The 17,512-nt window shown below is 37.1% G+C and overlaps 1 protein-coding gene across 1 annotated transcript in view; it reads right to left on the bottom strand.

The window, feature by feature from the left end:
• The window catches only part of COL25A1 (collagen type XXV alpha 1 chain), a 295,085-nt gene that overhangs the window by 109,650 nt on the left and 167,923 nt on the right, over positions 1–17,512 (bottom strand). The window contains exon 5 of the mRNA XM_062493773.1: positions 6,302–6,319. Coding sequence (XP_062349757.1) covers positions 6,302–6,319 — 18 coding nt within the window. The remainder of the gene's footprint in view (positions 1–6,301; positions 6,320–17,512) is intronic.

Raw genomic sequence — 17,512 nt, 5'->3', positions numbered from 1 at the left:
CCCAAGGGAGATCTTCAGATTCAGTAAAAGAAACCACCTTCACAGGAGCAGAATTTATTTTACAAGCACCTCCAGAGCTGATTAATTATGTTGCATGAAGAGCCCTTTTCACAGAATTTGTACAACGAATATTCCTGTTTTTCTGTTTGTAGAAAATCAAAACCTAGACTGAACCAGCAATTGTAAAATTAACAGAATTCAAGTCTGATAATTTCTGAATCAAGCACAAAATAATAAATAAATTATCTGCTCCAAGAAATGCTTTGGAGCATCCAAGTATCTTACTACTTCAGCACCAGATAGTTACAGAAACTGTACGTCCAAAGTGCTCCTGCCAAAGTAAAAGAACACAGTAGCACAGCTGGGGTAAGAGTCTGGCCTCTTCTTGTGTCTGACAGAGCCTGATCAGCAGAGCTCTACAAAGTCTAATTATCCCCATCTAAGTTCACTTAGCAGGGTACTGTAGGGAAGTCATCAATCTACCATTAGAGGCTTCTCTGCAATTCCTGACAAAAGGGTGGGAAAAGGCAAGTAAAAAAATAAGTTGAAATAAGAGCATAGTATCAAATTGTACAAGAATTTTGTTTGTCGATGCTTGGAACTTTTACTCTTCTCTGCCTTTTTTAATTAGGCGTAGTGCTTCCTTAGTCTTGATACAACAGATAGTGCAGAACAATTTGCCCCTAAACCTCCAATTCTGTACTCTCCTCTTCACAGAGCAAAGAATCCTCTTACTTGCACTAATACTATCTGCTTAGCCAAGAAAATCATTTAATATTCATAGCTCTTCTGGTTTACACATGTACCAAGGGAAACTGAAGTGCTTTATATTTGAAAGTGCTCATTGTTGTTGTCAATGCCTTTTAACAAAATTAACTTCTATTTTACTACATACGAAGTTGAGAAAGCATCATACTTAAAAACAATTAAATGTACAATCTCCTCCTGAGGAGACACATTTCTGGCATTTGTGTCATAAACACAAAGACAGTGAATGAAGTTTTGAGCATGATTTCTCCTCTTAAAATTCTCTGATGTGATTCATTTTAGCAACTAACATGAAACAAAAAACCATGAAAATGGCATTTGTTTCTTCTTGCTCACAAACCAATATGGGCTGTTTCCTAAAAAGGTCTCACAATTTCAATACTGTTTACAAATGCTATTACCATTTAGGAAGGGAGAATGGCAAGTAAACTAAAGTTCTGCCTGGTTAAACACACATGAAACTCAGTAAAAGCTTGTTTATTTGTGATGCCCTCCAATTAATTCCTGATCTCATAATTTACAGTAAATTGTTCTTAGCAGCCAAGGCATCAGTGATTTATCTTTGTTATTTATACAAAGAAAGTAAGAAGCAGACTTCTAAAGTCAGGTACCTAATGTTAATAAATTAATTGTCAAAGTTTGACAGCAAAATCTGACTTGCAACTTGTAACTCAAAAGCAGATTAGCATTTGTATAACCAGACTGAATCATACATTCTTCAGCTGGATGGATCAGAAGTTTAAAAAGGAGCATAGGGTATGAGTTTTTATGAGAAGTATCCCACAAGATCGTTCTCACTGGTGAGAACAGCTGATGGCTTGTGTACAACCACTGAGATTCTCCCAGGAGCAGTAACTTTACTGCACTGTGTATCTGAAAGCAGTCTTCAGCCGATTTTGTCCTTCCTAAGTGCATTTCTTGCCTCCTTCCCCTTCTTTCCCTGCAAGTAAAGAGTCTTGAGGCATTTGTGAGAGCAAACTGCCAGGAAAAAAAAAAAAAAAGGAACGTGGAGTTTATACCCCCATTTATGGTGATCAGAACGAAAGAAACACGTTCAACTCTAATGATCTGACAGGTAGAGACCAGTCTGCAGCACTGGTCAATAGGGCAATATGTTCCTTGTCTGTAGCTTAAAAAAACATTAAAACACATGACTTGATGTCATCAACTGCCCCACTCCTGAATGGCATGCATTGAGAGCAATATTTAACAGGTTGTGGAATGCAGATGGCTATCCAAACTACCAAAACTGAAAGGGAAGCTCAGCTGGAATTAAAAAATGTGTTTTATTTATACACCCCTTTTCCCATCCTTCCTATTGTCAAGATACTCTTTTCTAAGATCTAGGACTCTCCTGACTATCACAGTGCTCTCTAGGAAGTGATAAGTATCTTCCCTAGACTGCTGCCTTCCAAACCCACTCAAAACTAGGGCCAGTGGTTTGCTGTGTTTCCCTGTTCTTTGACAAAAACCAGAAAACTAAAAGTTAAAATGGTTCCCCCACCAGCACTGTTGACAGCACAAGCCAGTAATAGCCAGTTAAACCACGAATCAGAATCTCTCACCAGAAATTAAAAATACTCCAGTCGCATACCCTGATGCTTGATGGTGAAGAAAAAGACACACATACATTTGCCCCCAGGATCACTATGGAAACCCTTTATCATGCACCAGGGACTGGAAAACTTCAGGCTGTTACAACATCACATCCATGGACGTGTCACATAAAGGAAAACAAGAATCTAATTAAAACAAATATCAATCATTAATACTTTGTCCATTTCTAATGCAGACATGAACAGCTGCCAAAGAGAAAGGAGAAGCATCTGTGGGGCTGCTGTATCTCAAAGTCCCACACACAGAGTGCTCATGTATTCTGACATGAGAGACAAAGTATGTTGTGCTAGAGACAGGCCAGGGAGAGGATGTTGCCCCGAGGAAGGAAACAGTTGGCCGGCTGAGATGAAGTGTACACCAAAAGAACACCTTGCCCCACACTTACAGTCTTTAATAGTTTTAGTTCAGTGAGATTTTTTTTAAAGGACTGTTTTGTCTTCTTTCACCATGATATTAAAAGCATGGCTTCGAGTATTTACATGAACCTTATCTCTAAACAACAAAAACAGTTTAAATAGCCAGCCTTCTTTCTTTACGCAGACAGCACATTTCTTAAGGAATTAACATTAGACTAGAAGCTAAACTTTGTTCTCTGACAAGCAGAAATACTTCCATTATTTTAAAAAGAATAAATATTGGCAGAATTTGGTTGTATAGATTTACTAGGAGAAGAACCCTTTCTGGTTCAAGCTAATCAAAGTACATATTCATATTCCAGATAAGAAAAAGCAGATTTTTTTTTAGGTCACTCGTCAGAATTTAATTTCAGCAAAAATATTAAATATTTTATTACTTGCTCTTCTACAGAACACAGCTTAGATGGCATTTAAAATAGCTTTCTTTTTCACAGAAAACCAAAATCCCAAGAAGGAACTTCATTTCTTAAAAGATTAGTCTAGAAATCCTTATTTTTTTTTATTGCAGCCTTTACTTTTCAGAGATACAATAGAACCATAAGCTTTTTGTGGAATGAAAAAAAAAAGCCTCCTGTAAGTTGTAATAAAGCCTCTTGTTACTTGAAATGGGAAAATGTGAAGCAAAATTATCTTTTGACATCTATTTTTGAAGAAAATAAGCAGTAAAAAAACTAAAATGATAAGATGTTGTGCCCAGTAATTAGATGTGTGTTAGATGAATTTAGCATGTACTTTATAAAACCACAGCAAAAAAGAATAGGAAATAGTAGAACAGTAAGTTTAGAAACAATTTGAATTTACCCCTGATCTTAGCATGGACTTATATGGCTTGGAACATCAGGAACTTTCTAAGTGCTTCTTCAATCAGCATAACAATTTTGCTCTTAGAAGCCAGGAAGACTTGACTTATGAAGCAAACTGATCAATACTTTACATTTTGAATTTTTCACGGATGCAGTAAACACCAGGGAAATTGCTGACAATCATAATAGGCTGGAATTTCTGCATTACTTAATGACATGTCAAGGCATGACATTATCTGTATATGAACAGATTCTGTTTTCTGTGGATACTTTTAATTTTTAAAAGTCTCGAGATTTTTAACCACAGCTTCCAATACTTAAAAACCACCTATTTTAATATTTAAAAAATGCTGTCTCACCAAGTTACCTGGATCTGAGTTTCAGTTTAAGGGGATAAACTTCTAAATGTACAGCCTCCATACAGTTGCCTGAGACACGTAGATGTCAACATTGGCTAGAAAGCAATTAAGCAGAACGGTTATCCGATTCTGTAGCTTCCAACAGTCAGAATCTGGAATTAGGAGGCACGAATGTGTGCAGCTAGTGTCATATGAGAGATTCCCTAGGTATCCAAGACAGCTGCCTGTGACTGACAGCTACAACCACAGCCCAACACAGACTCCAGCCCATGTACATAGAACAGCCAGTGGCTAAAGCTGGAGACTCTGGATCAATTCACACAGCAACAAATGCCTGAATGCAAACAGCATAATTGAGCCCAAGAAGTTTACTATGAGCTGAATAGGTTTCTAGGTATTGACTTAATCTTCACTGACTGCAAGGAGTGCTTAGACACCTCATAGGTCAACACCTATACAACACCAGATTCTGGCTTTAGGCATCTTAGTGTAAAGTTGAACACGACTCTGATTGTTTCATGCCCTTATGTCTACCAGACCGGTGCTCTTAAAAGAATTATTCATGGACTCAATCAGCCACATGAAATGACTGAGCACACACATATCCTCCTGGCACAATAAGAGCATCTTGAACTGAAAAGGAGGAAAAGGCATTATTAAGAATAATAGTACATGTTGCTGAGGACAATGGTGATGACCCAGAGGTGAGCATTTCTACTGGGAGGAATTACTTAAGTTAATATGTGAGAATTCTCTCTTAAAACAATCTGGGGAACATCTTTAGAGGGCTTTTTCTTTGGTTTGCACCTCACTTCTATTACATCCATGATGAGATTTCTCTGCCTTTCTGCCCTTGAAACAGCACTGAATGCTGCCATCTCCGTGGTAGTTCCTTGCCTACAGCTACCTCAGGGCATTTAATGCAGAGATATGAGCTCCAAAGACTGAGCAGCTGTTTGCAAGAATTAGGCAAGAGACATTCTCTAAGCATCTAAAATGTGGGAGGTGGGGGTCCAAACCCAGAAGGAAAGGACACGGGTGGCAGCACGAGTTAACATCAACTAGAGGGCAGCCCACAGGCTCAAGTATCAGCCTCAGGTCCTCAACTGAGCTTGTTCAGCGATACAGTGCCACATGGAATTACAATCTCTCTTTTCATCAACCCCCAGCAGCACAGAGGCTGAAGATACCTCTCTGTGTAGTCCACACATCAGCCTGTTTTGAAACATCAAGTGCCATGGGCGGTAGTCATCTCCAGTATCATATGGACTTCTTACACAATTCTGTTAAACAGAGCCCGGCACTGCAAGGATACTGTGCGTTCAGGCCAAGAGGTTTGAGGGTTTGTAAATTAATCTGTCTTTCAACAGAAAATGATGTTTAGAAACTCAAAAAAATCTAAAATAAATGCTTGCTTCTCATAATACTTAACTTAATACTTAATCTTAACTTAAAAATAATGCCAGTCAGTATGGTGGTAAGGCTTTAACTTTCAGTTATGAATCTGAAATATAAAAGGCCCTCATAGAAACGCTGGTCTGGGCAACTGACTTGTGCCAAGATGGTTCCACAGGTCAAAGCTTACTTCCCACAGATCATATGGAACATACAAAAAGGATGAGTTTCTCAACTGATTTCACAAAGTAAGGTATTGGTATGGACTTTTTTATGAATGCAATTTTTTTTATTATTATGTAATTATTTTTTTTTAATTTTCTTTCTCTTCCATATTATTATAGCACTCAAATAACTCACATTTAACTTTTTCTATATGTAATGTTTCCTTTCTGCTGGTCTATTTCTCCCTTAGACCTCAAGTTAGGTCCCTAGATTTCCACATCTTTAATTACAGCCCACAAGACAAAGTTCTGCGATTCTTAAATAAAGCAGAACTAATTCAAAGAAGCGTATCTAATTAATCAAAATAGCCAGCAGTGCAATATTTAAAATAACTGAGGGCTGCCTGGATTATAGCAACATTATTAGCATGTGATTAATAAGCAGTTGAAGTATTACATTTGCTACACATTTGCTAAGTTATTTTATCTTGCTTTAAAGCTTGGTGGCAAAGTTTCAAGCAATAGTTAGGAGATTTGCTCTATCCAGTATTATGTTGTTAACCCAACCATCTGGTCAGACAGCTGAGGGAACTCAACCATATGCAGCGGGCATACTTCTCTCTTGGGAAATATTTTTCTTACAGAATTATACAATAGTTATCAGTTTCTATCTTATTACAGTAGGATCAAAAATACAGTAAAATACTTTGCAGACAACCTGAGCTCAGTGGGCTCTGTGTTTAAGTATTACTTTTTTAAGAAAATAAGATGGCACTTACTTGAGGACCAGGCTGACCCTGAAAAAAAACCAAAAACAAGAAAAACAAAAGATTATGTAAAGTTATGACAAGGATGAACTCCTTAAATAGTAGAAAATAGTTACAGTGCTTTCTAATAAGGAGCTAACAAAATATAGAGTGACTGCATTGAAGTCAGATTTTGGACTCTTAAGCTGATATTAAATTTGAGTGTTTTAATTCAACTGATGAACTTTCTTGCAACTAGTCGATTCTAGAAATAAATTACAATAAAATAGCAAAACTTCATTTGAAAAACTTATTTTAGGTACTCATAAAATTTGGAAATTATAGGAAAACCTAATTGACAGTTCTCAAGCGAGAAAGAAGCCAGAGGTGCTGAGCTGATTCAGAAGCAGGTATAGGTTTTTTCTCTTTCATTTCTTTATTATGGCTTACCTCCATGCTTCAAGGAGATGTTAATTGTTTACTATACTGTTGACTGAATGAAAATTCAGGAACACAGTGCCAGACAAACAAGTCTTTTTTCCATTGCTACAGGCACCACAGTTTTAAGCACGTATAAACCAGTATTTGAACCAGCAATTGTGAAAGGTTTGAGATGAGCTTTAGTCAGTCAATCCAAGAAGACAGCTGATACATTTCCTATCTCTTACCAACATCCCCTCTAGATCACTCCTGGACAAGTGGAGATCCACTCTGCACACTGGAGAACTGCATTTCTCTGCAAGCCCTTACAGAGTAGAATTCCTAGCCCTAATTTCCCTAGACCAGAAAAGCCAGTAAAAGTCATGAATTATTTTAGTGCCCTTAAACTACCTGCATGAAGCAGAATTATTTTACCAAACAGTACAGCAGCTGTGACTATGAACAACATGACCCAGACAATCAGCTCACACTGTAAGACAGAGAAAAAAATATATATATTTCTCCTTAGAGAGAATTCTAAACGCCTAGGAATAGCTTAGCTTCTGGTGTTTCATGAAAATCAAAATAATACTTCAGTTAAACTGAAACTATGTTTCCTTTTGTTGACAGAAACTGAGCATGGAGCTTTCTTTTAAATCTTAAAAAAACCACTTCGGCTGGAAGGTACTCCTACAGAGAGTTGAAACTTTTCTGTCTGATATCAGGAAACACATTTTTTTACTGTTAACCAAGCACAGGAACATGGGAGATAATGGAGTTTCCATTCTTGCAGACACTAAAAACCATCTAGATGTGATCCCGTGCAAACTGCTCGAGATAGCTCTACTTGAGCAGAGAGGTTACACCAGGTAACCTCCAGAGGCCCCTTCCAACTTCAACCAACCTGTGATTCTGGACAATTCTGGGGTGGGGGTTGAAAACATTTCAACTGGGAACCATTATCAACAAGAAAAGCAAATAAAGAAATGGTTTTTTTAATAGTAACTAATAAAACTTTGTGTCAATTAAAAACCACAAAAAATGGTATTCAAATTCACGCAAAGGTTTTAAAATATTTAAAAATATTTTAAAATATATTGAATAATACTACAAAGGAATAATGATAAAATACAGAAATATTGTGGCTATCTAATCTTTACACTAAATGCAGCATAAAGTATTCCTTGCTGTGGATGCTGTAGTTTTCTATTCATTCATTAGAACAAACTGTACCATAGAGGATATAAAAAACCCTAAACTTACTGGCTGAGGTTTGTGAATTCAAATATTAGGTAAAACTTTCTGAGTTGATGAGCTCTATGAATTTACATATCACACTGGGTTAACGTATGACTGAGACTCCTCAGCACTCAGATTTGACCTCAATCTTCCCCTCACAGCAGGTTTTAAGCTATTTTATGTTATACCTGATATTAAAATTATCAGGAATTGCTTATTGATGCAGTAATGGGCAGCCAGTACAATACAATTATATAAATAATCTAAACTGAGGTCTGTGTCTGCAAACATTATACATGAAATTCAGAACACATTTGCTCACAAGAATATCTAAAGGTGCAATAGATTTTTACCAAATCATTAAAGGCTGTCTCCAACACACATATTAAAAAAGTCAAAACTTCAACGATGGTGTGAAATTACCAAAATGTTTCAACAAACAGTTGATTTAAAGCAGTAGAAAGCAAATAAACAGAATATATGCACATATATTTTAACAATGAGATTTGAAAATTTACTTTTTTCCTTCGCCTAAGACATAGAGGCTGTTAAGTGTCCACATGGTACATGCTATATGTATGATACAAGAGACATATACACATAACACAAACATACTGTGAATTGAAGATGAGGTGAGGGCTGAAATCATACTCCTACTAAAGTGTTTTCTACTCTCAATCTCAACAGCATCACTACTTTGCCTTTCTGGTACTTAGCATTTATAATTATCCTTTTTTCATGTCTACAAGACAGAAAAAGATGGAAAAAGAATTTTCATAGGACAATGGTTTTCATGTAAACAGAAAACTCTCTGTGATATCGGGAATATAATAGCTGCATTACTCTTAGTTTATATATACGGCCAATATCACAATTATCCTGCATTTAGGTATAAATGCAGATGCTGAATACAAAAGTACTCAAAGCAGGATGATTTTAACCCCTTGGCTATTAGTTCCTTCAACATGGAAGGAAATTTGTATTAGTGAATTATTTTCTGGTTTTTTGCAATGGTTTCCAATCCTTCAATATTTTTGAGCGATCTTATCTAATCCTTGCCCTACTATCCACTGCAATTAAAGTAGAATTTTCCCTTCTCACAAGTGATCCAGTAAGTGACACTACCCAGAGGATACAGCAAGTATTGAATTATGAAACTCATCAGCTCTTCTTACAAAGGTAGGGGTACAAAAGCATCACGACACTGACATTTCTAATTGCAAAGGGTTATTTTCACACAGCAGCAATTCAAAGTGTGGGACACAAAAAGGGGCTGTTAACTTCTCCTTCTCTCATTTTTGCATGTTGCAAAAGGGTCAGGAATAAAGCTCCTTGAGTTACTTTGGTGTTCATACAAAAACCCTCTAACATAAATTCAATCTGATACTATAACTCATTGGAGCAAACTCAATCTCAATTTATCTGCTTGTTTCCAAAAATGGCCCCAGGACTGCTGAAATCACTCTGGTTCATCGCTGCATAAATCACCACCAATTCATGTTATTCGTGGATTAAAATGTTTCAGCTGCAAGTCCTTCTCTAAATTTTAGATAACCAACAGGGAGAAAACACTGTTCAAGACTGAAATGTCAGCATTACTCTGATTTTTGTCTAATGAATATCTCTTTATTCAAATTGTTACATATTCAAGAATTGATTCATTGATTCCAGCTACCAACTAATTGCTGTCTTTGCATGCATTTAGGGATCAGTCCCAGCACCACTGACTGATCAGGTGCATTTTGGTGGCTTCTACTTTAAATTCTGGATTATTGCTAATGTACTTGATTATCCCAACTGAGTGCTGCTTTTTTTTTTATTTTTTTTAATCTGAATTACCACACTGAGTATAGATGTACAATATGTCATGGTTTCAGTCAAATGTCCAGAACAATTTTCCCTTCTATATTCCTATTTACTAGCTTAACACACTATTTTTGAGGCAAACAAAGGGATTTGGCAATCTCTTCTAATTGCCATGATGGAAGGGCTTCTACTGTTGTCAATTAATCCCTCCCTAGCAACTGAACCTAATATTAGCTGCTGATATATAAATGATATTAAAACAAAAATAAAATATCCATGGTGTAACTAAAGTCAACAAGTAAGTTATCAATCCCCTAAAAGAGATTAAAGGAAAAGCTTATTGACTGCACATTGCAAACTTTACACACAAGTTACTTAACAGGAGAAAGAAACCTCAAGGAGCACAGCAAAGAAAAAGGAGAAAATGAAAGCTGACACTGCAAGTTAACAAGTTGAGTTTGCAAAGGAAATGGGGCTTGTAGCAAGTAAAAAGATAGAAAAGAGGCATCCAGGGTATCAGTGAAAAGGGGTGCCCTGGGAAGGGAGAAAAGAGAGGGAGAGAAAGGAGTAGCATAAGAAAGTGCCAAAACTAGATTTTCACAGCTTTGCCAAGCTGTTAATTTTTAAAGAGCTGGGAACATGAACTTCCAGGCTCATACATTTAAACATAAAGCTACACAAATATACACACAAGTACAAATGCATTAACAAATGCATTGTATAAAAATTAGATGTTATTTCTAACTTAATTCAATATATCCCTAATGAGTATCTGGAATATCATACAAATGCATTTATTATGGGACATGAGGCTATTCAGATTTAATTAGCCAACACAATCCAGGCACAGAAATTAAAACACAGAAATTAAGCATTTGTGAAAGAAGGAAGAGTCACAGAAACGTAGTCAGAACTGATATAGTGCTGTTTGAAAGGCACCACCAAACTACCCTTGGACAGAGCACCCCAGGAAGAACACCTGTCTTCCAATCTAATTCAGACAGAAAATTAGCTAATGCTAATGAACAGGAGGAGCTGAACTGACCTTGATTTCCTTGAACAGGCACAAAAGACTGAAGTGGCTTTTCAGCAACCTGTTAAAAATCCATGCTACTGAAGTTGAACTCAGTTATGCTGAAGGAAGCCAGTATTTGACTAATATACATTTCAGCATATAAGTTTAAAAAGCCAAGAGGGGAATATGTGAAAGACCTAAATTACACTGGTTTTGAACAAATCACCTACCAGCTTTCCATCCATACCAATCGGACCCTGGGATAATCAAAAGTCAAAACAAAATGGAACAGTTAAATCAGAGGAACACTGAAAATGAGGGGAAAAAAACAGACTTGGGGAATACTATGGACCTTAGAAAAAGTGTGTCAACATATGTGTCAACATGTGTGTCAACAGCTAAATGCAATACATTTTGAGAATGAAGGCACAGAAAAGAACAAAAGAAGCAGATCTAAGACAGAATTAATAAAAACAGCATGGTGGGAAGTAGCCAGGCAATAGCTGGTGTTTAACAAAAGACGGGTTCAATATGCAATGAAGGAATTGTTAGTCTGGAAAATCACAGTGGTCCAACATAACCAAACATATGAAATAATGCATCTTGCTTGCGTATTTTTCTTTAAACAGAAAACAGCCACTTACTTAGCCTATTTATTTATGTGGTTGCAACATAAAGTCTCATAACTAATCTGTATTTAAATTAATGTTATAGAAATGGTTGTTAATAGGAAACTTTAGCTCACGCCATTCACAGAAGTACTAAAGATTTCCACCTACACCTTGCCTGAGAGGCCCTGTGCCTTAGCCTGCTTTCTCTTTTCTTCCCTTGGGAAACATGGAATTTTCCTCAGTAGTATTCACAAGTTACTTATTTTCTTGAGTCCAGAAGTCGGTTGCAGTTACGTGAATGCAAATTATACAAAGGATTTAAAGTGGATGCATAGTGCTGTAACTAAATAATTGATCTTGTATCAACTGCCTGGTTTAGGTGACCAGAGGGCAGAGAAAGGGCTAAAGAAGGGTGGGCCATTTTAAATGTGACCTTTATTCACTGTATCTTCTGACAATAAGCAGTCAAGTTAACTTTCACTGGCAATGGAATAAGAGCAGGCAGAGTAGGTTTTTTCTGTCATTAAATTAATATTTTAGGCTGAAATTGTGAGCTCTCAGATATTTGCCCCATGTAAGCAGGACACTACTTTGTGTCTGCTGAAGAGAAGCTTTCTCTTAAATGCATACAGACTTTCCTCCAGGAGCTTCACAGGCACCCCTCTCCAGTCTGCCCCTCCTAAGCACACAGCCCCTTAGGGCTGACTGCTCACACTGCTAGACTTGGATCACTGCTGCTGAGAAGAGAGCATGTAACATATTTGCTGGGTTTATGTTGATCTATTTTATCCTTGCTGCATTTAGCCCCCTTCCTAAGCACTACTCTGGCTTGTCAGCTACCAATCAGTGTAGAAGTTAAGTCTAAATCAGGTCTGCAGGGGTTCCGGTGACTACTTCCTCCAGGAGTGTATATTCATACCTTCCACACTATGACCAATATGTACAACATATAGGTAGACATACACTGAGCTAGTTCAACAAGCTATCAAGAAAACAATAAGCACTATGAAAAACTGCTGCCATATCATCTAGTGATATCATCATACCTCCCTAAGTACCTGCCTTCTCCCACCCTAGATCCTGGACTATGCCCAAAATTCCATACTTAACATGAACAGGGACATCAGCTGGATGCACACATTGTCAAACTCATTATTTTTGGTACAGTATTGGCTTTGTAAGAAGCCCGTGCACTAACCTACTTGTCAGATCCAATAACAAGTTACTGTATCTGGGAAGCCCCGTGGGAATAAAATGTCTTACCTCACTTTCAGTGCTTGCTGTGGTTTCCTGTCTCATCATGAGTGGATGACATGCTGAGAGTGTAAAACGGGTCATCAGTATCCTGGCTGTGTGCACGACCACTACCTTGTTTATGTACTGACATCCTAGGGAGGTTTGTGACTGTTGAGATGACCTACACTATCTTTCAGATGTTATCTCTGAACAGTCCCTTCCTGGCAGCAAGGAAGAAGAAAGTAACACCATCCAATGCATTAAAATGGTAGAGTTTTTATTATTATGTTTCCTCTCTGCCTCTTGACTCCACTCATGCAGCACACATATTACACTTTAAATAATTTTCTCATAATTATTTAGCCAATTTCTAAATATGGTTCTATCCACCCCAAAATTTAAGGCATTTCCCAGTTATTAGTTACCCCTGATTTTTTTCTAGCACTGGGTACTACAGGATATTTACCTACTACTATTTACACACACAGTCTGCTGCAGGTACAGAAGAGAAGGCTGAGATGAACTCTGGCTATGAATAACTTTACTTCTTGAAAACAAGCTAGAAATATTACCAGTTAAAACACTCAACCACAAGGTCATGGTGTATATAAAGTTCCCCACAGGGCTCTGTGGGGCAGAAGATAAGGGTAACTGTAAGGTCCGCTGCAAGCTTAACCCAAAAGATTATTCTTATGACGAATGAATACAGAATATGATTATGCAAGTATTTGTAGAAGGAAGATTATGGGGCTAAACTGGCTTACAGGGACCATTCAGCAGCTCTCACACCTGTATCAGTGCTTGCATTGTGAATATAAGCACTGTTTTTAGGGAATTTTTCTTTATCATAGGAAAAAAAAAATATTTGTGCTCCTTTACAATGACAGGTGTTTTAAAACTACTATTGGATTTTTGCCAATAAATTTTATCCATGCTACCATAGCTCCTATATTTGAATTACAGGACTGTATGCAGCATCTCGAAGAGTCTCTGAAAGAAGATTCAGAAATTCCCAGCAGACTGTAGAGAAGCATCTGCTTTCCTACAGGAATGGAAAATAATAGGAATTTCTCCCATGACTCCATATGTATCAGGGCTATTTGGTCTAATATCTCAAAATATCTTCTGGGATTTGTTTGTAGAATACAGAAAGAAAGCAAAACTGTATTGAGACACTGCCTTCCAGAAGAAAAAAATACTGTGAAATGGAATACTATTCCTTCATTATAAAAATAATGACTCTTTTAACAGTCAAACATGGCAATTTCCTTATTTCCTCAATTACTTCTTTCTAGTGTTAGAAAGAGAGAAAAAATTTCTATTAAAAAATAGAAAATATTAGAATCTCTGCAACACATACAGGCTGGATAAGATGAGCTGAAATAGTACATGCTGTTGCTTCAGGATGCACTGAGAAAAATCAGTGACAATATTTATTGAAATTCATTACAAGATTGCACTGGAATTCCAAGTAACTTTCTTCAGATAAGTATAGTTTAATTTTTTCATTCATTTTTAGAAAAATAAGCTATAGTCTGTCTTTGACTTAAACCTGAACGTCTTCAGAGGCATGCTATGTAGATCAAACTACCTTCTGCTCTGTTCTCTAACTACCATTACAGATTAGCAAGTAATTTCTGGCAAGAAGTACAAAATAAATGGTCTTTCCTAACATAATCACTGTAGTGCAGTTTAGAAAACTAGACAAGACAATGAATCATGAAGAACAACTGCATCAGTAGGTTTAGACAACAAACGTCCACTAAATAGATAGTACAGATGGTATTCAAAGAGTTTCTTCTGGACTGTGCATTTTCCCTAGAGGTGCACTACCACCTATAAATGTACACTACGGCTAGATGCAGCGGGTTTCACTGGAACAGAGTTAAATTTCTTTGCAGTAGCTCATGTGGTGATGCGTTTTGTATTTCTGCTGAAAATTGTGTATATAATATATAAACTCTATATAATATAGAAATGGTGTATATATTATAGAAATTGTAATATAATATAGTGACTGCTGAGCAGTGCTTATGCAGCACCAAGGTATTTTCAGCCTCTCAGCCCACCCCAACAGAAAGGAGGCCGGGGGTGCACAAGGGGTTGGGAGGGGACACAACTGGGACAGCTGATCCCAGCCGACCCAAGGGATACTCCATACCACTGTATCACGCTCAGCATGTAAAGCCAGAGGAAGGAAAAGGAAGGAAGCTTACATTCAGAGTGACGGCCTTTGTCCTCCCAGATAACCACTAGGTGTGATGGAGCTGTGTTCTCCCGGAGATGGCAAATGCCTGCCTGCCCATGGGAGGCACTGAGTGAATTCCATGTTTTGCTTGGCTCATGTGCACGCCTTTTGCTTTAACTATTAAGCAGGCCTTACCTCAACCTACGTTTTTTCTCACTTCTAGTCTTCCAAATCTCTCCCCTATCCCAGCAGGGGAGTTTGAGTGAGCGGCTGTGTGGGTGCTGAGTTGACAGCTGGGTTTAAACCACGACGCTATTTACTTACACTATTATATACACCATTTTTTTTCCCAGAATACTGAAAAGTTGTTTGTAAAGTAGATTTCTTTTTTTCCAACTAGTACCCAACTATCTACTTAGCATTTAACTATTTGTCTAATAACCCTGTTATGGACAGGACAACACATGAGAGGTAGGAGAGTATGAATGGCATTTCAGTATGGCTTGGCACAAAGTAGTTTCCACTTCTCAAGAACACTGAAAATAGGATGTCTCTCAAAGAAAAATATTTTAAATCAGATTTTCAATGCTTCACAAAATCAGTTATTGTCCATTTAAGCAATGTATTTTTTCTTTTTTGTTACTCTGCAGGCAAATATTTCAAGGATTTTAGGTGCTTTTGTTAGACAATGACTGTATAAGCAAGGGTATAAGAAAACTTTGGAGGGTTTCAGTCAAATAGATGGCAAATATTATTACTTAAGGCAGCTTTAATGCGATAACATATTCAGAAATTTCTCTCTGAAAAGGTAAGAAAATATATCATACGTCGAAATTTACTGTGTGATAAAAGAATCCGCCAAGCAAAGAAAAACAAGAACATATGGTTTGTCTTCTTACTCTTAACTTCTCTACTCATACTTCAATGATCTTTTTCAATTAAGGAATACTCATCAGAACACTGAGTTGTGAGCCAGGACAAATAAGAAACAGAAAATATAAATGGTTCCTTCCTCCTATAAGCTAAAAAACCACACCCTATATAAAGAAAAGGTTTTCTTTGTTTGGTTTTTTAGTTTTTTTAGAAATCAGAAACTATTATCCTGACAAAATTATGTGACAAAAATTTTCCACATTTATAAACAATCTACTAGGAATTCAATTGTTAGTTACTTGCAGGTGGCTGAGACAGCAGGAATCAGCTTCACAGCACCTTCATGAGCTGCATGCCAGTTACTATGTCAGACTGAGCTCAAAAGTACTTATGTGAAGGGAAAAAAAAAAAAGAAAATCTGTCTCAAGCTGCAGGTTTGCACATCTTCCCCACTAAGTTCTGGTGAGGTGAAAGATGGCACACTGCCTTTTCAAAACCCCTATTTCAGTTTTAGATTGATAAAAGTAAAAAAACCCCACCACTGTCAGGTTTCCTCATCGTGATACTATTAAAATGATGAATTTCTCGTTCTTTAAATGATGTATTTCTTTTTCTCTTCTTTGTTTGATTATAGGTTCATCAAGGCTGACTTTATTAGATTTAATACAGTATTCCTAGGAAGGATATATAATTCCTAGCAAGTCTGATGAAATTTCTTTTTAGTGAAGTTTTGCTTTAGAGCTCATGTGACCAATGAGCACAGTTAAGATCATCAGCAATCTCTTCTACTGATGAAACATTATTGCTTCTTTTTCAATGACTGAAAATGATTGCTGTTAGAGATCAGTGTGAGACAACAGCCCAGATACAGAAGTCACTTTCTTCTTCCAGATATGGAGCAAAGTGCACTAAATCAACCTGCAACAAGTCTCTCTGGCCAGGTTATTACTGAAAAAAAAATCCCAAACAAGGCAAAAACAAATAATCCAGATCGTTTGGGAAGGAGAAAAATTTACTGTAAAAAGAGCAGAATAGTACAAGAAAGATGAGCTGAGTCTCTCTAAAACTCCTTTATTGCAAAAAGCAAAATTACTGACAATGTAAAATGAAGCACTACAAGGCTCTTTCAAAAAAGTCAGTTTCAGAGTTTAATGAATTCTTCCCTGGAGCAGTTTGTATCAGGTTCTACCTGAGACATAAGCTTGGCCAGACGGACCATCACCTGTAGATTACAAAGTATAACTGTGTTCTGCTGTAGAGATGTAGAAGTTTAAATGAAGTGGATTTCTTTAAAAACAAAATTGACAGTGCTGTTAGGCTGCTTGATTTTCTTGACCAGACACTTGTGTATCCCACCTTAACTACTACTGATATGATCACATTCAGCCTTCAGAAACATCTTGTTTTTCCTAGACTCATTCAAAACACTAGAGGCAAAATTAATCATTCAAGATCTGAACTACAATCCCTCCTGAAAACACCTCACTGACTTCATTCTCATGGAAAGGCTTTCTTAATACCTTGATAGAATTATCCTGTAATCCCAGCCATCTCTCCCTTGTTTGCAAGCCACATATTAACTCTCTCACAAAAAATTCCTACAAGATCACCTTTAGCAAGCCAACAAGTTTCTCAAGGCATACCATGGAAGCACAGAAGAGTCCTGGCAGCCAGGTCCTGATAAAACCTGGAGAGCGATGAATTGCAGCACCACGATTAAGGCTCCATCAGCCAGAAAAGTTACACCATGCCTAAACTAGGTTCTAAATATTGTGACTTCAGTTCCTGAACAAAAAAGTAACCAGAAGTTATTCAAATGTATATTTTAGTCCACCTGTCAAGAGCAGTGCCTTTAG

Source organism: Cinclus cinclus, chromosome 5 (assembly GCF_963662255.1).
Source record: "Cinclus cinclus chromosome 5, bCinCin1.1, whole genome shotgun sequence".
In the NCBI taxonomy this organism is placed as follows: domain Eukaryota; kingdom Metazoa; phylum Chordata; class Aves; order Passeriformes; family Cinclidae; genus Cinclus; species Cinclus cinclus.
Note: the sequence above shows the minus strand (reverse complement) of the source record. Positions and strands in the feature narration are given on the sequence as shown.